This window comes from Carassius carassius, chromosome 35 (genome assembly GCF_963082965.1).
Source record: "Carassius carassius chromosome 35, fCarCar2.1, whole genome shotgun sequence".
In the NCBI taxonomy this organism is placed as follows: Eukaryota; Metazoa; Chordata; class Actinopteri; order Cypriniformes; family Cyprinidae; genus Carassius; species Carassius carassius.
In genome coordinates, this window is record NC_081789.1 from 3,471,114 (window position 1) to 3,497,831 (window position 26,718).

Sequence of the window (26,718 nt, forward strand, 5' to 3'; positions counted from 1 at the left end):
ACATGATGAATCCACATCATGTGTAACATACAAAATTTATAAAAAACATTAAGTAGCACTATAAAAATAAGACAAAAAGACATTAAGAAAGCATCTCCCACTCTGACTCCATTGTGTGACGAGTGGAGCAGGTGTCGCTCATTTCCAAATCACTCCATCTGCCTCGCTCCGTTCCCACTCATCACAAATTAGTTAAAAGCTAGGACTAGACTCACACTCGACGAGGTGGATTCAGACCCAACAATATTTTATTTGAAACAGTTTGCATATCTCCTGGAACAGGGGAACCCTGTTCAAGTCATTTCCCAAGTTAATCAAGACATTAAGAAAACCAGGGATTTATGGTCCCACAAGGCCCCAGTCGCAATCCCTACTGAATGAACCTTTATCTTACGTTAGAAATTAGTAGTCTGGCCTACCTTAGGCCCCTGGCATCTTGAGGCCTTGATGCAATGATCCCGCTGACCGGATCCACAACCCAAACCTTAAGAAATCATTTAAACATGCTTGTTCTGTAATATGGATGACAGTGTTCCAGAACAGACCAGGATGAATAAATCTGATGAAGCTGGTTGACTAAGAAAGTCTTGCTTGTTAAGTTACTTAAAAAGCTTTGAGGACATCAGTCCAAAACGGTCCAAAATATTCTGGTCTTTTCAGTGAAGAACAGGGTTGATGTTTGTTTTGGTATGTGGCCATCAACCAAATACAACAAAAAGACTGAAGAACACCAATCCTTGTTGGAACCTGTTAGGAGTTCTTGAAAAGTGTGAACTTGATGTGTGTGTGTGTGTAGGCAAGCCTGGGGAGGGTGGACTTGACATGAGACAGTGATGGAGGTTGGACGCTAGTACTGAAGGTCAAAGAGTGCTTGCAGGAGGGGCACTGGTCTAGCGCTAGGAAAACAACAACAGAAAGACCTGGAGGGCAGTGTTAGGGACACAAGGGAAATGTGTATGTGTGTGTGCATGGGTATATATGTCAAGTGCTGTGTATATGTTAAGGGAGATCTAATGCAAAGTGACAATAGGAAAGTAATGTTGAGAGTATTAAAAGTCCAAGGACACAGTGGTTCTCGCACCAGTCAAAGGTGCTTAATAGAATATAAACAAAAATTTCCTACAAGTCTACAATTTGACAGCAATTTTAATAAAACAATTATTCTAATTTTTTTTTTTAGGTGGACAACATGTAGTTTCATTTATTGAAGGCTTTAAATCAAACATTGACTGCCTGGCAAACATGACAACATGACTAGACCTGGTCATAAATTTGAAAAACGTTTCATACTTATTTGTGCTTCATACATCTGGTGGTGAGTGATATCTATGGACAGCTAATGCTACAGATGCAGAGGCAGCCAATCTCCTGCAGACTCCTGTTCCAAATCTACTTGTCTGATCCTGACAAGGAATCATTGTCCCAAAGGCAGGTGCCGCCTGACTATAATGCAGGGTGACATTTATGAACATAGAGGAATCTAAAAACAGAGATAATCCGTAAACTTCATTCTTGAAACTTGCATGAACAAAATTGAAAATATAAAACTAGATTTGTACATTTGACTGAATGCTTTGTGCGTTTATAATGCCAGGCCAATGCTATGTTACTAAAGTGTCCTGGGTGGTTGCTTACTGGCTCAAGGCACAATTAGGAGCTCACTAACAAGTTACTATAATGCACTACTGGTCCTAAGAAGTTCAAGCAAATGGGATTTTCTGTCCAAACTCGTGAGTTCAATTACTAAAGTAATAGCACACCTCTTGATCAGTTATTGTGTCAATTAAGGTCATATAATGCAAACAGTGCAATACATGTAATACAACAAAGATTCTTGCCACTAATAATTGAAACCAGATCAAGATGAGTTTTAGTAGCACATCAATATTCAGTTAAAATCCAAGATTCAACACCTGGCAGGAAATGTTAGTATCATGGTTGTGAAGTGAGATGCTGAGCAAACATATACCTTTAATTTCATATGGTGAAACTCTTATGAATTCTAATCATGTAGAACTCAAAAACAGTTGAGTTGCATGTTTTAAACATTTTGAATAAGAAATCAGCGCTTCAACCCAACACCTGCCTCCTTCAACAGTTCAACAAATGACTGCAAATATCGATGTGTTTTTGTTGTGTTATGATTACCCTCTCTAATCTGATGGGGTTTTGAAAAAGGTCCCCTCATCTCCAGCGCTCTGATTTGAGGAATTGGCCGCCTCCAACTGTGTGCTGGATTGTAAGGCTCATTTGAGCAGAAGCAATAAGAGTCGTAATCAGAGCTGGAATAACACTGAATTTGGGGCTGAGATGTGAGGTTAATTTCGCCAGTGCCACTTGAAAGTCAGCAGGCTCGTTCTTAATTAATCTAGCATGACTTCCAGCCTCAGCGAGCAAATCCTCCTCAAGTCAGGGCTGGGAGAGGGCACAACAGGGAGGCAACGAATTACCACAACTGGACCACTCACATCTGTACTATTCCACATTAAGTAGAAAACAAGACTCTGTGGGCAATACTAAAAGGAATTCAATGAAGTACGTTTAGTATTGCATAAAATATTTTTCAGTTCTTTATAATTGTTGCTTGTCAGATTACACAATATAACCCTGGTGAGATCTTGAATAAAAGCCAAGGCAGACTGTGCGATATCATTATTATTATTTTTTTTTTCAGATTGTAGAATATACTGTTACACGTTCTGACATCGTCAATGCCCATTTTTCAAATCCCATCATTTCCAAAAGTATCCCAACCTTTTGAGTGAACACCGGGTAAGTTTAGAGAATAATTGCAATTGCTTCAATTTCCAACCTCCTATTGGTTTTTCATTACATGGCTATCAAAATTCTGACTATGCAAGAAATCATTTGTAGGCTCATGAGTTCATGAGAATGTTTTATTTCACAACAACGACACCTTTAAAAAAAAAATTTCTTTGTGTTACAAAAGAAATTGTGCATGTTGACTTTTCCATTTTTGCCAATTTTATGTACAACATCAGTTTTCTTGTGATCCTCTAAATTTACCCTCAAACAACAGAAACAAGAACAGAAAAAAATCGATGCAACTAGATATATTCAGTATGTGTACATGAGGATTAATACACGGAAATCCTATAACACTTCCACACACACACGTTAACAGTCGACCCAATCAGCCGACACAGCCAGGCTTGCTAAACAGGTGCGGCATTATAACAATCTGTGAACCGCAACATCTTTGTTGGCCTGAAATGTGTTTTAATACTCACGCATAGGGGCACACACACAGCCAATCTCTCGCCAAACCAGCCCCTTCAGGAAAAGCAACAGTGTCAATGTCAGAGCTTCATTCTGGTGTCTGTAATGGGCGGGTGGCTTGCTGACACTGCCATGATCACACTGTGCGACGGTGACCTGGAAAGGCATAGAGGACAGCAGAGAGGGAGGGAGACAGGGCCACCGCTGACCTGATTCAACCTCAGGGCCTCAGAGGAGGTCTGAGTGACTAAACGGCACTCATTAGGAAAAATACGAGCTTGGACACAGCAGAGGAAAACACCTGGTAATGATAGGAGAACCCATCCAAGGAGATGCCTCGGTGTCAACCATCTATAAGTATAGATGGCTTCTGAGGGAGCATCTTTAACATAATGGACTTCACTAATTTGAAACGCTCTTCTTTAGCAGCAACCTGATTCTAATAGATGGTTTGCACACTTTGAAGTTAATTACAATATAGTCTGTAGCATGTTGCTAAGTACTTTAAAAAAGTTCAAACTCATATACCTGTTCAGTTGGATGTTAACATAGTGCTAAGCTAGTAATTCTAGCTAAAACAACAAACTTGCTTTGCTTGACCTGATTGACCAGTTTAAACCAAGCGAAGCACAGACAAAGAACATAGGTCAGTTTTAGCATTTTTTCAACATGGTCTAATGTTAACATGTTGCTACGCTAATGACAACTGAAACCAAACACCCAAACTGAAAGTTTTAGCATTTTTTTCCAGCAGGGTCTGATATTTTACGTCAACCTTTACAAAAGGAAAGAATAAGAACTTGCTTCTAGCCAGACAATACACTGCTCTAAACAAAGCACAAATGCATTCATGGGATACTATTGTATGTTGTCAGTTATTCAAATAGAGTGTCATGCAAGCTTTTATCAGATATCAGTAGTAATTCATATCATATTCTTGTCAGCGCTGCTCCAGGAGTTAATGTGTGGTGAGTGCACCGTCAGTAAAATTAAGATAAATCTCACCCTTCACTATTGTGTGTCAGGCATTTCTGTGGTGGGCCTGCTGATAAACAGCCATGCTTCTTCCACCATGCAGACATGCAATAACTGCCAGGTCTAGCACGAATGACTGTAATGTAGCTTTTTAAGCTCATTTCTGACCTAGAAACATAATTCATTAGTGGATACCAAACAAATAAATCAGAACTCCAAAAAATCACTTCTAAAAGCCATCAAAAGCAGAGACACGAGCACTAAATCTTCACTCACACTCAGGCGTGACTACATGTGCGAATCAAGTGCTAAATTTGGAATTAGCAGCTCACTGGCTAACAGCACATACATCACACTAATGCAGTTCTGTCATCATCTGCATCCTCTTAATCAGAGCACATCTGTGTTCAGATGGCACACACGTTCAGCGATAATGTAAACGAGAATGCTGGTCAGAGTCGCAGTTTGCACTGGATTGGAATTTTGCTTATTCAAATGCGCATTCAAAATATCAAGTTTAGCTTTAGAGAATATTTAAGACGTTCTGTTGACTTACATTAAACTATTAATTCAAATCAATTTCATATTTACTTCTAGTTGGTCATATTTTATGTCAAACTTTATAAAAAAGTAAAGACATTTTCAAAAAACAAAAACAAAAAAAAAAAACTGCATGTTAATCTTCTAGAATGTTTTCTATATTAATATATTTAAAAATTTTATTTATTCCAGTGATGGCAAAGCTATTTTCAAAAGTTTCCAGTTTTCAAGTCACATTATCCTTCAAATAACTTTTTAACTTTACATTTTAAGACCCCAATCTATTGATACGTACAGACTATAGACCCCAAACAATGTAGGTATGTAGACACATACAGGGCCCGAATTTACAAATATTTTTGACAGTAATGCAATATATTAATAAATTCATACTGTTCTTCTACACTGGAAACACCTAAAATCATTGTTAGTTCTAGGTCACATTATGAAACAGCAGTGCTGCACATTGAATTAGCATTTCACATATTACTGTGTCACCAAATGTCAATTTGTCGACCTCAGACATAACTTCACAATTTGTCGACCTCAGACATAACTTCACAGGTATCTGCTGCAGAAATGGAAAAAGGTTGGCCCAGTGACTCCAACTTTTGTTATAAGCTAATGGAAACACTGCGTTCCATTTTACGGTCACGGCCACAGTGCATTCAACCTTTCTGGTCTCCAAGCGTCCGAGCAGGGAATGCAACTAGTTCACACTCACACTCAATCAGTGGATGTGGTTCAGACCCGTGGGCATTGTCATGCTGTTATAGTACAGTCGCAATGCATGGGTGACCTTGGGCTAGTTAGCATACAGGCCAGCTTGCATTTAAAGGTCATTTCATTGGCCACAGCATTGTTATAATGGAACGTGGCTCCATTCATCTAACAAATGAGATTCTACACCTTTTATACAGATTGTGTTTTACTGCGCCAACACTTTCCCAAATATGTGTCATCTAATGCAAAAGAAAAGAAGTCAAATGTGTTTTACTGGAAAATAAATAAATAAATATTAAAAGATCAGGGAGGTAAAGTGACACTAGTTGACAAGAGAAGGGAATGCACTGACAGTTCAAAGGCATGTTCTGGTAGAGGAATATTTCACCGGCTGTGTGTCAGCAGCTAAAGATTTGAGGAAGCGACTGAATGTATTGACTGTATTATCCCATGGAAGCAGCTTCCCTGGTTGGATTTCCATCTATGTGCACTTCTAAAACTGCTTTTTAACCTGAGACATGGCTGCAGAGTAAGTCCTGAAAATGGCAGGCTAGTAGAAAGCCTAGTCTGGGTGGCGCAACATATGAAAAGCTAATGATACAGGTGAGATGCATCTTATTTTGTGTAAAAGTAAAAGGCTCATGTAAGAAAACCAGCATATGCATTTAAAAAATGCCATTTGAAAACAGCAAGGGTGCCTTATTAAGCTCTTATTTGCCTTTGAAATACAGACTGTAGCATATGAGGCAAGACAATGGTACAACTGAAGGGTCTCACGGTACAACTATGTATTGTAATAATGTATTTTTTTTTCTTTTCATTTTGCGTATTCCCGGCAATATGCAGCATAATCTGGCTATTTGATGTTTTTATCATCTAATTAAATGTTAACTTTTTAAAAATCATCTTTTTGATTCAATTAAATAATGCTTGTTTGATAAAAAAAAGCAAAATAGTCTCAAATAAACAGACAAATTAAACCATACAAATCAGTGAAGACAAGCATTTAACATGCACTTTATGCCAATAATATTTTCTATATTGAGGTATCAATTTTACTTTGAATAAAATTTGGTTTTCTTTGACTACAGCTACATGCTCTTTAGAAGTTTGTTTGGGCATTTTATGGAATATAAGAATGTATAAGGTGTATACTAGAGTGAAAATGTGATTTCATATCTCACATGGTGTTTAGCTCTCTAAAAAGTGTGGTAATCTCCATTTATTACTTGCTATCAAATATGGTGAATGGTTGTACATGGAGGACATCTGGACTCCTCTAAAATCCCAGGAGAACGTGAAATCCTCCAATCATCACATAGTTCTGATAGGGGTTGGAGGGGCTGGGCATTTGCAAAAAAGTTTCCCTAAACTTTTCCTGCAACAGCACGCCAGTCACTGAATACAGGATGACAAATTACCCTCTATGCGCCTTCAGACGGTGGTGGCCTCCCCATCACAGCCACCTCCAGATGGACCCAATTAAACTATTATCCAATGAGTGGGGCCTGATGACTCTATTAGGAAACATTTTGGGCTTAAACAAACTGAGTCAATCAAAAGCATTTCTCAAAAATACCACCTGCTAATGCCAAGACAGAAAACTGCATCATGCTTACATAAATTGGTTAAGTGTTCTTGTGAAATATTTAGCAGACTATTAGCCATACTATACAGTGTACTGCATACTACTGTTTTGAAAATAATATTTATATTATCAATACAAACTGGCAAAAAACATGAAACATGAATTTAACCTCAAATTTGATGGTCCACCTTTGCTAACTATAAGTAACTTTGCAGCTACATGTTAACTAGCAGGACTTACACTATTAGAAAATGGTCTGCTTAATATCTGCTAACACTTTATTTTGATCGTTCCCAAACATTCAACTAAGTAAATCTGTAAGCATGTCAACTTTTTCTACTAACCCTAACCTATCAGTCTATTAATACTCTTGTGTAGTTGACATAGTTCACATCACATCTACTGTAGCTGCAAAATTCATAGAATGTATAAATTGAACATTTAAAAAAAAAGTGTAACCAAACAGGGATCTTTTTAGTCACTTTGTAAATGTAACGTCAAGTCTAGAGCACTGTATTGTAGGATACAGTACTCCATGCAGTGTTCTTAAATTGTACACTTCATATTTTAGTTTCTGAAAGTTAGTAGTATGTGTACATTCTGAACATGCCTAGTGCAATTTTTGGCATTCAGGTTTGTGCACCCATGGTCTGCATCTGTAGTAGCCTGACTGCAAGGTTTTCAAGTAGGCAAGAGGGCTCTCTGTGGTAAAGGAGAACAATAATTTAGAATGAAATACGTGGAGATGGGAATCTGGAGTGGCTCTCTGTGCTCTCTCCCGAGTCCCGTTTATCTGTCATCACCTTAGCTGTCCCATATATTCAGGCACAGAGTCAATGCAATTCACTGACACCATCATTCACTTCAGGGCTCTCTAGTGCCAACTGCCTGTAAGAATCAACCTCAGTAACATGGCTTTAATTTATATGACATGAAAGAAGGGATAAACACCAAACCAAGGCTATAAACTCACTTGATCTATTTGAACTGAAGATGGTGCTGGAATGATCTAGAGGCATTTAATATCTCTGCAAGCAGTAATTACTAAACAAAAGGTATTTTGGGGTGAATTATACTACAGGCTATTAAAAGGTCAATGGGATAAGCTATTAACCCAAAATCTGCAGTTACATTTCTGACACAGGAGAATATACAGCTCTGAGTTCATCCCAAGGGCCTCCCACTACCACTACTAAAGCAATAAATATAAACATATCAGAAGAGAATATTAATGATGTTTAAAACTATTCTTTTTTGATCAGTAGGTTAATAGCAGCCCGGACAGCCATCTTCAACTATGTGGTGGTCTTTGACTCAGCTTAACAGACTATAACCATAAAAACACATCCACTTGACAACAGTCCAGTGCAGAAACTTGCAGACTTTCCATACATGTAGTTAAACTTGTATAAGCCATTATACAGACAATTCCCTTGAGGCAAGCTGGAGCTAAATGGTTAACTAAACAAAAATGAAATTTCAGTAATTATTTAAATCTCTCTTATGTTGTTACAAACTCATATAACTTGCTTTATTTAGGAAAGAACCAGAAGAAATTCTAAAAGCTGACCACACAATTATAATGAACGGAAACTGAAGCTGTCAACCTTCCACCATCAAAGTATTATAAAAATAGCCCAAAATATATTAGAAGTCATTTGACTTACATGCTTTTTGTGTTGAACAGGTCAAAATCTGACACCGACTAAAAATCTTGACATCTATTGTAAGCTCACTTATCTCTCTTTTGAGAACTTTATAAATTAATCAGCTGATCTGTTCCACAAAACGTGTTTAAATTATTTGTTCAGGAATCAGGTCTGACTTTCAAGTTGTGTTTAACAGCTTATTAGAGAAAGAATATTCTCAGAGAATAATAACTGATCTGTACTATATAACTGTAACTGATCAATAAATTATATCCCTATTGCCTTTCTCTCCATCCCTTGCTTCCAAATCACAGAAACACTCATCAGGAAATAACAGACAACCTGCAACAGGGTCTCCCTGTCATGACTTTTTTCTGCTCTCTGTGACAATGAGATACAGTGGCACCCTCGACAATGCACCACAGCTGTGCCATTGTCCCACTTTTAATTCCGCCAACCGTTTTTCCTCTCTCACTACTGGCCCAGCACAAATGTTTTTCTTTTAATTACCCTTTTTTCAGTATGCAGTTCTTAGAATCAGGTTTTAGACTAATGGAAAGTTTAAAAAATGCAGGGCCAAACTGTAAACCAACATGTCACAGAACATCGGTTTCCTGGCTTCAAATGCTTATCCCTTCCAGGGGACTTAACTTTCATGGCAAGGGAATCCCCACATATGGAGCCTTGCTGAAATGCCTCCAAAATAGTGTTGAATAAATAATAATCATTTGCTTTTAATTCTTCCGTAATTGTGTTAGGGCCAAATTACACCTTGTTTTGGATTGTTTATCCATCTTAAACTTAAAGCAGAATCAAAAGCAGACCATTTAAATGGAGCTTCCAGGTTCACGAGAGAAAGATCTGGGAGTTTATTGGCAGTTTCATTCTGACACACATTCAGAGCAATGTGAGGGACAGTTAGAAGGCGAGATGCCAGAGAAGCAGGGGATGTGTTTCCGATGAGCATACTACCAGCTTGCAGAGACTGTGTGCTTGTCATCTTCAAGCTGAGCAGAGGCAGAGCCGTTCTTCACAGCCCCTTTACAGCAAGACAGCAGCAACTTGTGCCCACCCCATAATAATCACTGACATTCCCTGCACGCCAACTTCCCTCCTCTTCTCTGGCTCTCTGAAACTGCCAATTTGCCTTAAACGAGCCAAACTTAATCCCATCACTCCCAGGCTCCTATCTCCACCACTGTCTAAATGGCTGCGGCCATGGGAAGAGCAAAAGGAGAGAGGCAACAAACAGCAAGGCCTTAACCTTTTAACTTCCACCCTCTGGATCGCTCTGTCAAATAACAGCACCTATCGGCACTCTTTGTTGTCCCAATCCTCCTGTCATTTCCTTGTAATTGTGCTCAATGGAGCTTGAGATCTACTCTCCCGTGTCTCCTTGGTGCTCTAAGCCTTCCCATTCTCTCCGCCTTGTGCCTTAGAGCGCTGTCTTTCTGTACATGCTCGACACAAACAAGTGCATTGCACTTAACCCAAGCAACTCTCCAGCTCAGCAGCAGCCAGCCTTCCCAGCAAGGCCTTGGTTTAACACGCTATCACCTGTCTCCTCAACCTTGTTCCTTTACCTCTCCACCTCCAGACTCCATCCATCATCCTGTCCTTTTCTAAACTGGGACAGCCAGTCACCCCAGTGCTTAACCCCTCTTTCCCTCAGTTTCTTTCTATGCTTTAGGAATCCATCTTTTTGACCTGCACCTGCAGAGCATGTCCTTTACCATGTCGACCACTGGTCTTCAGAGGATTGCCTAGGGAAGACCAGGCAAACTGACCCCTGTATGGAAGATGTCACAGCTGTCCCTCTATCCCAGCGTGCTGCCCACCTCTCCGTGCCAAGTGTCCCTGTTTCCTCATTCATCACGTTCTCATCCTCGCTTACATTCGTGCTCTCTCAAAACCGACCCTAACCGAAGGTTACTGCTCCACTTTCCTGGCTCTCTTGATAAAGCCTTACTGCACACCCCATTTTGTGGCTCCCTCTTTTGCAATTTCCTCTCCTGTGCCACCTGAAGAGCTTGATGAAGGTTCTCAACCCTTCCTAACCCCCTGCCAGAGATTATAGCTATGCGCTGTCATAGCTGCCAGAGCTCCACCAACAGTAAGAGCTGCACATTACTGAGGGCTGATGGGATGCTGACATTAAGACAATAGGGCCGTTTTCAGAGGCTCAATTAAATCGCTGGTGACAGCATGCATTTGAGGGCATATCTGCTGCGCGCCACTTGACTCTATTCATTAGTACAAGATGGTACCAAGCAAGTCTTGTTTTATATGTGTATATTTATAGCTAAATAACCAGCTGGTGAACAGAATCCCATGAAGATGCTCTGGGCTTTGTGATCTTGTCAAAATAGAGTCGGAGACACATAGATGACAAGTGCTTGGGGACTTTGCATATCGTTTCAGAAGGAGACAAAAACAACTGCCTAACAGAACACTACTTTGGGGGATTTCAAACGTTGAAATGTGATCCAGGCTGCATTCGGTGCTAGAATAAAGAGTTGTTGTGCTTTACCTTGAAGTGGTATGTTTAATCAAGGGAAGACATCTAGCCCTTATGAGCAACAATTGTAGTAATGTGTGCCAACTCTAATGCCTATCAAATTAAGTTGAAATTGATGTTTTTTTCCACTAAAGTGTTGGCACTCAAGGCCAGTAAATAAAAGAGTGTTAAAAAAGAAAAGAAAAAAGGGGCTCCCTCTAAAGAACCATGTGACAAGTAGAGAGAGGCCCTTGGCAAGGGTGGAGGGTCACATTGATTTAACTTGAGCACTGCAGAGCAATTCAGCTGACTCACTTCACTAGAGGTTAACGAAAGAAGAGATTCGAGGGATGTGTACAATTAAAGCCTCTGTAAATGGCCTGCCAATTGTCAGACTAATTAAAAATGGCTAATTATAATGCGTGTTACTTCAAATAATCACTCAGTTATAAAGTCGTGGCTGTCAGGTGTAAACAAGGCGTGTGAGTGCAGTGGGGAGAAAATCAATGGACATCTGTTCATTTATCTCAGGCAGGAGACCAAATTGAAAAATGGATTGCCCAACTTGCCACAAATCTGCATTGTGATAAAGGTGCAATACATCGCAACACCTGCTTAGGAGGCGATAATGTGCATTTTGATGGCTGGCCGCTAGCCCCCGTGGATTGCCAATAAAGGATCAAATTGCAATCTTTCGTTGGCCCGTGGACTGAGAGCTAGAGGAATTTGTAGGTATAGACAAGGCGGCCAGACAGGATGTCTTCAATCATGGAGTGAAATTCTTCTGTGTGGTGAACAGGGTGTTCATTATGGAACACTAATGAGTGAAAATTAGACAATAAATCTATTCCACTGGCTCCTCGGCTCTGGACTCCTAAACTTAATGATATTGCATTTCAGCCTTTTAACAATGGGCCAGTCCATATGTCCCCTGATAGTTTCCTGAAGATTGCTCTGAATTCAAACCACACAGATAGTCAGCAGAGGACTGATCGGCGATCTCCAAATGATCCGCATCGGAGAACTTGATGATTGGATGGCTAGAACTGACAACCTAGGAAGCCAATTCCTCAAGTAAGAATAGTCCCATTACAGTTTTCTTAACTATTGTTAAAGGTCCTCAATTTGTGGTAACAACCAATTTAAAAAAAACACAGCAGGTGATAAACAGATTAGTACAATGGGGCTAAAGGCCCTCCCAAAGATAATATAATGTTATGTTCTTCCAAATAAAACATGGCAAACAAATCAAAACATTCCAAACCAAATGTAGAACAAAGACAAAAAATTAAAAAAAAAAAAGTTCTATACTGCCCCAAAGTTTCAAATTTGACCAAAGGATCACAGGTGGGTGCAGTTTCTTGGGACAATAGGAGGAATAAACCAATCAAAAAGACAGAGCTGTTTATAAATGATTGTAAATTTGCACATTTCATATTCTCAGAAAGTACCCTCAAACCAAGATTTCTCATTTCGCGCTATTTCTCAGTAATCCTGACCTCTGGGCCTGTGTGGTATTGCGGTGTCAGAGGAAGAGAGCCACGGAGAGGCATGAAGAGAGAGAAAAGCAAGAGCGTGGAATTATAGTGAGAGCGATTAGCCCTGCGTGTGTAATAGATCATGACCCACACACCAGAGCAGAATCCATCTTCTGTAGGGGATCAACCTAACACCTTCGCTCTGCCCACCTCTCTGAAACACAGCACTATCAGTTTCCTAGAAATTTCACAGTTTTATCGTTTCTGATGTTATTCAGTCAGTTGTGTTACTTCCACAAAATTGTGACATTTTTGCAAGAGGGGTGCAATTTTTTGTAACCCAACACAATTTTTCATGTCCCCTTTCCTGCGCACAAATCTCCTAGTATCTGAACAATTCAAACATTAAGTACAACCTCCATATGTCTGCAGTCAGTCCAGCCATCTGCTTGTCTTTAAATGATCTTCATTTTCTCTTTTTTCCATTTAAACAAATATCGATAGATGCATTTAAGTGCAATTAATCTCATTAATCAGCATTTAACTCATTAAGTTTAAAATGTAATCATTATATTTTTATCGATACGTCTGTAAATGAAAAGCAAAGAAGACAGTGTCCTAGCAAGTCAAAATAATTAAAAATAACAAAGCATCTTTAGTTCAAAATTAAGCCCAAATCAGAGCATATTTTAAAAATCTTTGTTTTCAAACTCAGGTTTTTTTTTTTTTTTTTTTTTTTTTTTTTAAGTTCAGAATAATTTTTTATAGCTTCTTGCTTAGTGCTTAGCCTGGATTGGTCATCTTGAGAAAGACGACAGGAAATGACGAGGACAATGGAAGAAATAGAGTTTTAATGCACCAAATATCTACCTTTTTAAATTCAGTGTGTGCAGCCATTTCTAACCTGAATGTGTGAGGCTTCCATGTAATTTCCTTGTAGTGATTTTAGTTAAACATAAACAGTCCATTCTTCTGCCTGAATCTGGTATTTGTTATCATATCTTCAATGCATTTTTCATAATCATAAACACACTGGTTTGTAGTGAAAGATGTTTTTCCATTTACTGCACTTTGATATTCTTCTCGATATTTACCAATAGTGGCTGATAAATCCTGAGTCTCACATTCACAGAACATAGCTTCCACATTGCAAAATAAGGTGGATACATGTCTGGATTTGTATGCTAACTGCTAGGCTATAGCTCTGCCATTTGCAAATTAAACAAATAATGATGGTCCTCATTTTTTAAAACATGCCATAAAGTTCAACCTGGGTAAAATAAGCGAAACTGCTAAGCAAGCAGAAAGCGGAAAACTAATATTTATGTAGCTGCTAATCGTCCAGATTTGGGCTCTTGATAAGGAGCAGCTATATGAAGCTTGAATTGCTATCAGTGTGATCCAGCCACAGGAGTGAATTGTGTTCCTGTCAGAAGTTCTTCTCCGAGACACTCGCACAAACAAGCAGACACAGATTAGTGACATTATAAGCTCCATCTGGCAGCAAGCCCCATCTCCCATTTATCTCGCCGTCTCCCTCACCCCCTGATACTCTGTGGCAATTCCTGCTTAGCTAAGCCCAGATAGGTATAAGGATGCAGGCCGATGGGTGGACGTCCCCGTCAGGGTCCTTTTGTACTTTGCGACTGCTTGGTCTATACACTCAATGGCAAGCCGTGTATAACATGCGACTCGCTTCTCAAATCCAGTGTGGGCAACATACGAACACCTCAAATTCAATAAAGAATCATGAGAGAGGAGTAATTTAATCACTGCTGGCCATCATTTGATTTACTATTGCCCATAACTAGACGACCCACCATTTACAACCACCCTCTTGCTAGCATACACAGACTATTGCTCAGAACAGGCTCTTGATTCCATTCTTGACTTACACTCAAAATTTACTCAGTTAAGTACATATTACACAGCAGAAAGTTAAGTGCTACCTTGCTGTATAAAGTGCTCCACACAGCAGTCTCTCTTGCGCTTTCTCTCTCTCTGCCTTCCAATAGTTTTCAAACTCAAACTGAGAGTTGGCAGGCAGGAAGAATTGCAGGAACAGGTGACAACAAGATAATAGCTTCCACTGCAGAGAGTTCATCACACTGCCCTCTCCCGATTTTGCAGGAGCGTGTGTGTTTTATAGAGAAAGAGTGTATCTCATAGCGCGTGTATGAGTACGAGAAACTCCATGGATCTGTTCCAAAACCAAGTGATCCAGTTAAAGCAGACTGCATTTGAAGGCATCATAGGCATGTGCCTGATTACTTTTCTACACTACACTATGTTGGTACTTTTTGGTCTTTGGGTCTTAAAGAAAAAAAAAAAAAAAGTACTGTTTTTAAGAACCACTGTTCTAAAATTCAAAATTTAAGGCAGCAACACATGTATCTTGGATAAAAGCCATACCAGCATGCACTGCAACAAGCTTGCAATGGCTTCAACATTGTCAAATTAACATTTTCATTTATTAGGATTATGCATCTGATCCGTACATAATTTCTGTAAACAGGGATTTCCTACCATCAGATTAATTCAAAATCAACGTAAGCTTGAAGTAAATGAAAATGTGACTGTCTGCAGGCTTCCCACACCTTTTGATTAATGAACTTGATTAATGAATTGTCCATGACTTATCCAGTAATCATGAACTACTGGAAAAGGGGTTTTAAAAATTTTCATTTTAGAGAAACTGCATAACTTTAAAAAGCTTTTTTTAAAATTCAGTATAGGCCTTTCATTTTTTAATGACTGGGTGATCTAGGGTGGCCATCTGTCCGCTTTCAGGTCAAAGAGTCCAGTTTTGAAATAAATATATTGTCTACCAGCACAGACTTGAGCAAGACACTCATTTTTAGATCACTATTTTATAGCTACCTTATACAATAGTATTTAATAAATAAACAAAAACTTATGGTCAAGTTCACATTAAGTGAAGTACATTTGGGGTTCTATAAGGACACAATATTGTCAGTATGGACTGTTCTGTTCTGTTCTGACAATCATTGCATCTCTAACACAATGGTGTTTAGTTCCTGAATTATTTTAGCATTTTTGAGTCAATGTCAACGATTCGATAAGCCATCATGAAGACAGCTGCTAAAGTCAAATCTGCATACTAGTATATTAGTCTTACCATTTTTAGCATATCTTACTAGGGCAGAAATAGCAAAATTAGGATTCTGAAATCAGCAGTTCACTTGCTTCATTTTGAATGAATCATTTGAATGAATCAATTTCTATAATTATCAATTAAAACCGTGAATTACCACCACCTATTAGTGGTTTTAGTTTAGTCAAAAGTTCCAAAACGTTCACATATAAGATTTATAAATTTAAGATGCTGTGTAAGCAGACAGTATATACAGTGGCACTTGGTTTCAGAACAGAGCCTGTATGTGTGTGTGCGCGTGTGTAACACCATGCACGGATGTGTGTGTGCATGTGGGCGACACATTCAAGACTCTTCTTGTTCTGACAGTCCATTCAAATTAAAATGAACCTCCATCACATTAGCGAGAATAGCACAATGACCCTCTTTCAGCTGTGGGCAGAGAGTACGATTATCAGCCTTATATATAGAAACAACTGCAAACATTATCACTGCTTCCCCCCCCCCCCCCCCTCTCTCTCACACATTCACACTAAATAAGTGTTATGAGGTATTCATTTCGCCTGTACTTGAAAGAGCACTTATTTGGCTTTGCTAAGAATCTTTTTAATGATAGAACAGCCACTGAATTTTCTTGAAAGGCGGTCAGAGATGATATGACTTGTTGTATGAGTGTGTGTGCACACAAGGGTGACATTGAGCACGAAAAAAAAAAAAAATTCCAAATTAAGATTACTTTCAAATATAAGTAGGAAATGTCCTTTACAAAGAGTATTAAAAAACAAATAATGGGTCTCATTAACTATTAATTGCATTATATGCACAGAATAACTTTTCCCATGCCATAGAATGATGTAATACACACACATATATAATGTTCATACTCCGACAAATTTGGTTAGTAAATGAGACCCATCGTCTTTTTTATTCACACAGAATCAGACACATTTTCCCTTGTATGAATTTATAATTTAATTGCTAAAACCTGATAGTTTCAATTATCATAAACACAAGAGACAAGTGACATCCCAGAAAGAAAGAAAGAAAAAAAAAAGAAAAAAATTTACCTGGAGGTGAAAATTTAGAAATTTTGTTTTCTTTTTTTTTCCTACAGAAGGTATCGTTCACTGTAAAACCACATTTTTTTTATTAGCATTTCTTTGTGTTTTCCTTTGGTACCGAAATTGCTACAGACAACCGTGGATTTTCACTGGTATTCGTACCAAATACCAAATACTTTTGGTACCATGACAACACTAAACTGTTATAATGTTAATATACCAACCTATTGAAATCGTTTTTGTACCTTTGTAATACACTGATAACCAGCAAATGCAGATGGTGATGAGAAAGCCACATGATGAACCAAAGCCCATCACAATCAGCTTTTAAATAATAACATACATAAAAGGTGCACAGTGTCATTCACACAGACACTAAACACATTCATGTAACACACATGATACTGAAGTAATGCAATAAACATTCATTTAACAACATTAGATGTGACACACAACCCTAATATACAAAATTGACAAGAATAAACCAAGAAAACATGGTTATTTCAGCCAAAACATGTTAAATTTGAAATGCAATGCAATTTACGGTTTTTCACTGTAAATTATACTTCTGTAAAATTACATGTAATGTCCAATACAGTTTTTCAGTGTATATAGTAGGGGAATTTACCGTAAACCATTTAACAGATTTTTACAGTAGCATTTTTACAGTTAAATTCACAGTCAGTTTGTCACTCTTTCTGCTTCACCTAAGTTACTGCAAGCGATTGCATAGTTTTTTGTATGATCCGATATTACCGAAACCAAAAAACCTGCAATACATAAACACGCCAGCGCACATGCAGTCTCTCGCTATGGCAACACATCCTCTGTGTCCTATAAGCCTGATATCACACATCGCCCGGGGTCCGGCGTATCCTTCAACCTCCATTGGCTGACCATACACAGCTTTGGAGGAGACCAGGTAGTTTAACCACAGAAAACACACAAGACAGAAAGTGTTGCTCTCTAGTACATAAACCCCGTCCTTTCTGACTCCTGGCAGCCAGTACGCAAACAACGAGAGAGCAAATCTCACCCCGAGAGAGTGTCAGAGCTCACTCTGTGTGAAAACCAAATACACTCTGGGCTATCACACGAAATAGATGAGCAATTCGAACATACAGTGTTTGAATACAAATACACCGGCCAGCATCCCCAAAAGCCTTTCAAATCGGACCTGCCCAGAAACAAACAGGCCTAACACACAATAACGAAAGGAATGAGAGTGAAAAATATAAATAAAATCGCGACACCATAAAAAAAAGAATAAAAAAGAAAAAAAAAGAACCCAACAAGAATTAGATTAGAAAAAGCTAATGCACGGCAAGGATTTGCAAGATAAGCCTAGTCTCCGCACATGGCCCCTAAAGGATGTTGAAATCGATGGATGAGGGCAGCTTTACTGAAGGCTATGAGGAACGGAAACGTTATTTAAAGATGGCAACGTGTGGAATGATGCGTCATATAAATTTCACCGTTGCCAACAAAGACAAAGCAAATCTCTCAAATCGCATTCACTCACGCCTGTCGCAATAATCATATCTAAATAATACCACAACCAGGACAGGCATATACACAAGCGGGGATGCGGTCGGTGTGGTTAAGTGCTAAATAAGCGTTTTATGGGGAACGTTGTTACTGAGATTCATGGATTACTGCTCTCACGTGAAGGTCACGAGGAATAAAACAACATCTAGCTGACAATCTAAATCCACATTCATCTTTATTTTGAACATTAAATGACATTCAGATTTATTTTTATACTGGAATCATCATCCTCTAAATCTGTAAAATGATTTCAACATATTAAAAGCATATACAATGAAACCAGTGTCACAACCCAAAAACCAGTCACAGGCCTGTTAGTAACGAACCTCAAAAGAATAAACAAGGCTATTTGCAAATAATAAAATGCTACTACCCATAGAATGCTAAAAACTAATATTAATATGGTTTACAGAGTCAAGAAAATGCTTCCTATATCTTCTGTTGTTGACATCTGAAGCTGTGCATTAAACCAAAATCGACACTATTTTTTGGAGCAAAATCATCTGTCATTGGGTAGCAGCCATTCAAATGAGACGGATGCCATCATGACAAGCTCCCGTCCTCAAAACCCATCGAGAAAACCACTAAAACCAATAAATAAATAAGTAAATAAAAATACAGACTCCATTAAATAGCGGTTCACTTGCTGTACGGTTTGCGTTAAGCGATTCAAAAGTCATGTTTAGAAACCAAAATGTGTCATTTTCTATTTGACAGTGTCGTGTTAATATTTGCCATTTAAACCACAGTAAATAAGGACTTTTTGTTACGATAAACCATTTTAGTACTGTGTAGTTCGTCATATGCAATGTACAATTTGGGCCCTGTAGCAAAATAAGACATTTAAAATAAAAAGTGTGCATGTATAATAATAACAATAATAAGAAGTTTAGCATTAGATTTAATAATATTATTGCAAAGCTACTGATTTCACAGTATTAGAAGCCTCCGTGTCAGTAGTTCTCGCTCGTGGGCATTGTTAATTGATTTGTGGCCCACATAGCAGTGCGGTGCTCGTTTTCCAGGCAGGAGGTATTTATGGAGATGTGCTTGTGCTGTCAGCTCTCGTAGCCTGTAATATTATTACTCTGATCATCTGATAACTGCTCGCAGCACAATCACAAGTGGGCAGGCAGATCAGATGAGTCCACTAGCAGCGTATGCCAGAAACATGGTTATGTACTTTTGATTATCAGGCAGAACCTAAAATATCTATATTTCACTTGTGATGTGATGGACGAAAGTATAATTAACACACTGAGCTATACAGCAGTGATGAAATAACACCAACAAAGCATCTGATGCATGAAATAAATAAAAAGGAAAGTTTCTTTTCACCTTATGAAATTAAATCAAATAATTCCCTATTTTTTTTTTTTTTTTTTTAAGCAACACAAGTAGAACTGAAAGATAACGGTAAATATTTTATTATGTTTTATTTTATTTGAATTTATAATGACACTACCATGCAAATATTTAGGGTCGATTTTTTTTATGTTACTGAAAGATAAGAGTAGAACTGTAACATTGTAAAATGCTGCTACAATATAAACCAGTTATTTTAACATGCAAAGTATTCAGTCTACAGTGTCACATGATCCTTCAGAAATCACTCGATTATGCTGATTTGCCGTTTAAGAAACATTATTAACAATATTAAACCCATGCTTTTTATTTTTAATTCACTTGATGAATAAAAAGTGCAAAAGAAAAAGAAACCGACATTGTGCGATAACTTACAGTAAGTCACTTTTGATCAATCGAATGCATCCTTGATGAATAAAAAGTATTCCTGTTTTGTTTTTTTTCAAAAACAAAAACTCTTACCCTAAAGTTCTGAACAATAACATATATAAAAGATAAGCACGATTAAGGGTCAACGCTCATCACATATGGTGATATGCATTTAATATCACAACCTGAATGGTTAAAAATGCACATTTAAAATGTTGAATCTCATTTCAAACAATATAAAACAATTTCATTCAATTAAATTTTACCTTAGGAATAAAATGACCTAAATCACTGTGTTGGCCACATAGCATCTACCACTACTGTTGTAGAATGATTTTTAAATACTAAAGGTCCAGATTGTTCTTCCTGTCCCGTGAATGTTACAGACGGTCTCACCTCAATTAGACGGTTATCTCAGCAGCTCATGTGTGGCATTGAGACATTTACGCATTATTTTTTTACTTTTTTTTTTATTTCTCACTCGGTGAACTTTAAGCAGAAATTCAAGAAGCAAGTCTTAAAAGCCAAGAGGGCCTATTAAGAGATAATTACTAATTATGCTAATTTGTAAAGTTGTGCTATTTCTTTCTTTCGGTCATTTTATCGACAGTCCCTCTGGATGAAGCCGAAACCATTCAGGGTTAATATCTTTTTTTCCCTCCCCTTCCCAGCCAAACGCTCTGTGGAGGACGCCGTGTCCTAAACCATGGAATATTTCACGCTTAATCAGGGAGGTGTCTGTGAATTGAAACGCTGCCGTCACACAGGTCTCTGGTTGACGCTAGTGACGACCTTCATTAACTTCTTAGATGCTAGCAGTGTTATACCGGCGTTCACCAAAAAATCCCTTATCACCACTGCTCACAAAGAGGAAAGTGTAATGAAGTAGGGCTCGGGACAAAAATTGTGTTTACATCTGATTACGGCTAAAAGCGTTTCCTTTTCCGGTACAACCGATTTGGGGTGTCTGGATTATGCCCGAGCTAAATCTTCATCCTCAAACCAATTATATATATTTATTTTGGATATAATAAAGGCTGTGTAAATCTGTTCTTATTAACTGCTCAATGCAGTTTAACTAAACACACCTCCGATTGCTTCAATCACGAATACGATGTAGAATCAGGTGTAATAACAAGACAAGACAAACTGGCATATATGGGGAATATGTGCCACATTGGAGAACTGTTTGAGTCTCTGCTGGCCTCTGACCGCATCGCCGCAACCGCTCGACCTTCTGGAGCTCGAGATGTGTGTGGCAATTACTTCACCGATCTGACAACATGTCTGTCAACATCCACACACACCAGGACACACTCTTAGACATAGCAAAAAGTAGCAGCAGATACATTCATAGACAATATGATACCAACGCAAGGCTGTTACATCCATTTAAATAAACCAAACAAAAAACAGGATTTCAGCTCTCAGTCAAATCATATTATATGTGTAACAAAAGTATAAAAACAATACACTTTAAACAAATATACTTAAGTGTGAACTTAATTTTATATTAGTTGCAATTAAATTAAAATGCATTATAGTTTAAATTCATATTAAAAGCAATTAGCTGAAATCTAGAGCATTTTTTTAATAGGACTTCACAATTTCAGCACAATTCCAGAATTACTTTTATTGCCTTTGGAATCTGCTTAATGTGCATTGCTGAATATACTGACAAAAATGTATGGAAACAATTCATACTACGCGTACAATACAGATATACTAACATATAATGTGTGGTGTATATATAGCATAAGTTGTATTTCTCTCACATACACAAATTTATAATTAAATTTTACTGATGAATTAGCAAATTAGTATATTATAATTTTTTTATATATATTAACTCTAAATGTAATAATGAATAACACACTACAGTTTAATTCATAACCACGTATCAACAAAAAAATAAGTGTACTTCAAATCATGATAAAAGATTATTAAAACAATGATTTACAATATTTCAAAAGTGCATTTTTTTTAAAAGGTGTACTCAAATCTTAAACCTAAATAAAAGTGGACTTAAGTACACCTAAGTGGCCTTTTATTTCATTAAAATGACTATCTGGAAGTAACACTTTTTTCTTTCTAATGGTGGATAGGGTTTCAGTACACTCTTCCCAAAAGATTGGGGGGTAAATAACTGGGCCGTGATTAATTCACACCGGAGCCAGCTAACAGAACGACCCCCTCTGCCATGAGCCACAGCGGGGCAGTCACACACTTCAGCAACCACTAACCTTTAACAAGTTCAGAACTAAATGTAGTTATTCTGCACCAATGTATTGACTCATCCAATACTGTAATATTTAATACTTCTCATATACTACACCAATACGGTTTGCTTTTGACCTGCTTACCTTGAACTTATCAGCAAACAACTTTACAATTCCTCAACACACACGTTCTTGTTCAAAAGCATTTGAGTACCAAATATGTAAGGTTAAAAAAGCACATACTTGATAGCAATAAGAGAGACGGTCCCAGTTTTGAGGACTAATCTCTATTGTTTGTATGCGTGTTACCTCAGTAACCTCTGCTAACATTACCGCTACACTACACTGGCGCGCAAAAAAAAAAAAAAAAAAAACACATCAGGAGCAAAATCTTCTTATGTGCGTTTGAATACACATAGGTTTTAATGCACTGGATGCTCTGTAATAATCTGAAGCATTTGCTGAGGATTAGACCGTCAAATGCCATGTCGATATAATCCCGGAACGGCGCCCATTTGCCAGGAAGACAATAAAACGAATTGTTTCGGCTTTCAGAAAAATGAGCATTTGTTAGAACGAGACACGGCTTTATGTTTTCATCTCCATTATGAGAGATTAGATGGGAGAAGTTAAAACAATCTGCTGGCGTTATCTGGTTTTATGTGATTAATTTTGTCTGAATTCCCCCGAGTAAAGTATATTGTCCCAGTGGAAATGAAAATCTTTTATTATAATGATGATGAAATGGATAAAGATGATTGTGAAAATCTGGCGGTCGAAATTATCTGACCAGTACGTACACTTTCTAGCATGTTTTTCTACGTACCTAGTTTCTACTCTTCTGTCCAGCACCATCATTTCCCATTAGCTCAGCTGATAAATTAGCCCTTCGAACACACTCACATTCACACGCATTCCTCTAATGTTTATACGCAATGCTTAATGTTGTGTGACCAATTCTGTCGTTTCCATTATGTAAATATATTTGCCTCGATGTTACACTACAACTATTGTCTATGTTCTTACGATTGCATTATGTAAATATATTTGCCTCGATGTTACACTACAACTATTGTCTATGTTCTTACGATTGCTTGGTTTATTAATACTCTGGGTTAGAGGTCAGGCCGCAGTTGTCAACAGACATCAGAGTGTGTATTGCACAACACTAATGATACTTCATGAAATGACTCCACACCGCAGGCCACCAGAGTAATTCCATCACAATGTCCTCATAAGCAAAACCAGGAACAATGAGACGGATCTGTAGTCTCATACTGCCTAACCACGGTATTCAATATTTATATTTAAAAATAATAATGATTTATTGACAACCGTTTGTTCACATGTTTAACAGTTTTGCAAAACCAAGCAATGCAGACGTTAATAAACTCCAAGCAAATCCGTGTCTATTTGACAGCGAAAAGGCACACGGACAGACTGACCGCGAGCAACATGGCTGATCAATGTCACGTTATCAGCCCATCCAGCCCACGGCCCGTGCCTCTCTCGGGTCACACCATAAGTGGAGACGGGGTGAGACGCAGCGCAAAACCTGCAACAGCAGACGCAGAGGTGTTTCTGAACCTCCCCACAGTCACACACCTCCATTTATTACCAGCCACCAAAGTAAGATGAGAAGCAAGCGTGCCCGCTGTCATTCAATCACATTACGCTGCACTGTTCTCATTACAATATAATGACATTTCAGAGTTGATAATGGAAATGCTGCAAATTATTTCCCTAAAAATTCCTGCTTCTTCACACGAAAAAATACTAAGTTTTAAATTATAGCTTTAAATTATTGTTCGTTTGAATAATAATAATAATAATCTGTGTGCTGACAACATAATTGTTTAAAAAAATATTAAACTGTTAAACAAAAGAGCCATGTTATACATGCAAATATTTTTTCTGAACTAATTTAGAGTACTTTAATATATTCTATACTAGTTTGTAGAACTATACTAGACCTATTAGGAATAAAATAATAGTACCATTGGAGCTCCAATCGATTACCTTGAGGGGCTATTTCTATATGATCTGACCATTAAAATACCAGTAAACTAATTTAGATGAATTCAGTAATGTTTTTTTTGTCGTTGTTGTTACTTAAATTAAAAGCAGGTAATTTAGAATAACTAGTTAATAATAATAATAATAATAATTAACAGTGAAAACGTGCTGTTGTTACCTTAGGTGCTATTTCTACACAACCTGACCTTTGAAAAAGACTTTCATTTTGTACTGTAAACTCATGTTGGCAAGTTCACTTTGACATATTAATAATAAATGCAGATGTTACTGCATAAAGTGCATTTTTGGTTATCTCACAAAACAGTTTATGGTATATACTGTAACTTCACATAATTTCCATATAAAGCTTGGTAGCTGGAAGTTTGTCACAGATCATTTTATTTACTGATATTTTTTACACTAGCGGTTTAATATTTAATGTGCTAAAAAAGAAAAATATGTTCACATTCACAATTTAGACAAAATGATATAGAGCCATAAAACACTTTGACAGAGCGTTTACACATAATTACGGTTTAAACTGTAGAATGTTTTGTTGTAACGTCTACATTTATGATTTATTTCGTCTATATAAGTTTCCAGGTACAAACTGGGTAGAAATAGCACCTTAAGGAATTCATAACAAACCCCATTTAAGTTTTCACTGTGGCTAGTCATAGTAGTAGAAAAATCCCATAAATGCGCATGCAACGGTAACACGAGGCTGAAAACGTGGTATAACATTACAATCGAAGGGCGTTAATGAGGTCAAATCTTAAATTTGAGGTTACAAGGACAGATATCAGTACCGTAAATACTGGATGCACAGGAGAAATAAACGGCGCGATCGAGTCTTTCCTCGTGCGAGCGTGAATCAGTGCGCATCTGAAGCGAGCTGTCATATGTTTACACAAACTTGACAGAGGAACGACTGCGACGCGACCGACGCGCATCAAACACCAACCCGCGTCCACACATCCAGACTGCGCAGTTACGCGGAGATGACCGCCACTGAACGCGGTGTATACCAGGCAGCGTGCGCGCAACCTCGGCTTTGTGAAGAAAAGCGTTCAATTACGACCGAAACAAACTTTACCTTTTCGCTTGGACCTCCTTCTCCTCCTCCTCTTGAACTTGCATTTGACTTGGCTGCTGGGGACCGATGCCATGGTGATCAGATTTTGGAGAACTTGTTCTGCTTGATGTTTCTGAAGTTGTCGTGCTGCAGTTGCGCACTCGAAACGCTCCGGGAATATCAGCTGCGTTTTATTCCCCCTCACACTCTTCTAATAAGATCTCGATAACAAGCTAAAAGTGCTGCTCGCCTGTCTGACCGTATCTGGAGCTCCTGCGCCTCTCTGCGCTTTTTGGCAACAGCCACTTTGAGTCCAATCATGCAGGACGCGTGTCTATTTGCTGCCGCAGATTCTAATTAGAGCCAATGATGAGAGTCCTTGCGCTCTGACATCACGACCGATGGCACACCTCCATCTGCTCCATCCCATCCCATCTCAGGCGTCCGTGCGAACTCAGCCTTCATCTCTGAAAGAGTGATGATGGCACTGATTATGGCACTGATGCGCGCCTATGAGAGGACAGACAGGAGGTGAGATGTGGCTGGGACAGCAAAAGTTGCAAATTTACAGTACACAGTGAGGCTCAAAAGTTTAAGAAAATTAGTGAAAATGTTTCTGATTGGACAATAAAATACAAATGTTTAAATTAGAAATCAAATTATTAGCTTAGAAATGTGAGAATTTCTCCTTTTTGCTTTATATAACTACAGCATTTGGACAAGTTTGTGTCATCCAGATGATTCGTGTTATCCAGCAGTGTGACCATTCTTCCAGTTTTATGATTAATATGCTAATCATTAAATAATGTGATAATGTAAATAGCCTTTTTTAATGAAAGTTATTTTACAGTGGCACTGTGCAAATCTACCTTTTTATATTGGATAAATCATAATAGCTTAGACTATTGTTGTCAATTAGCATTTAATAATAGCAATAATAATAATAATAATAACAACTAAAAATAATAAATAATAATATTAATAATTATTATTTAATCAGAAAGGTTAAAATTAACTCAGGCCATTCTGAGTAAATTTTGATGAGTTTATTTCTTCATCAGATTTGGAGAAACATAACACCACTTATTAACCAATGGATCCCCTGCAGTGAATGGGTGCCGTCAGAATGAGAGTCCAAACAGCTGGTTAAAACATCCCAATAAATCCACAAGTCATCCACACCACTCCAGTCCATTAGTAAACATCTTGTAAAGTGAGAAACATATTTGTAAGAAACAAATCCATTGTTAACATGTTTTG

The 26,718-nt window shown here is 38.0% G+C and overlaps 1 protein-coding gene across 1 annotated transcript in view; it reads right to left on the bottom strand.

Moving 5' to 3' along the window:
- Window positions 1-25,723, bottom strand: part of adarb2 (adenosine deaminase RNA specific B2 (inactive)) — a 157,109-nt gene extending 131,386 nt beyond the window's left edge. The window contains exon 1 of the mRNA XM_059524286.1: window positions 25,480-25,723. Within this exon, the coding sequence (XP_059380269.1) occupies window positions 25,480-25,552 (73 nt within the window). The 5' untranslated portion in view covers window positions 25,553-25,723. The remainder of the gene's footprint in view (window positions 1-25,479) is intronic.
- Between the last annotated feature and the right edge of the window lie 995 nt (window positions 25,724-26,718).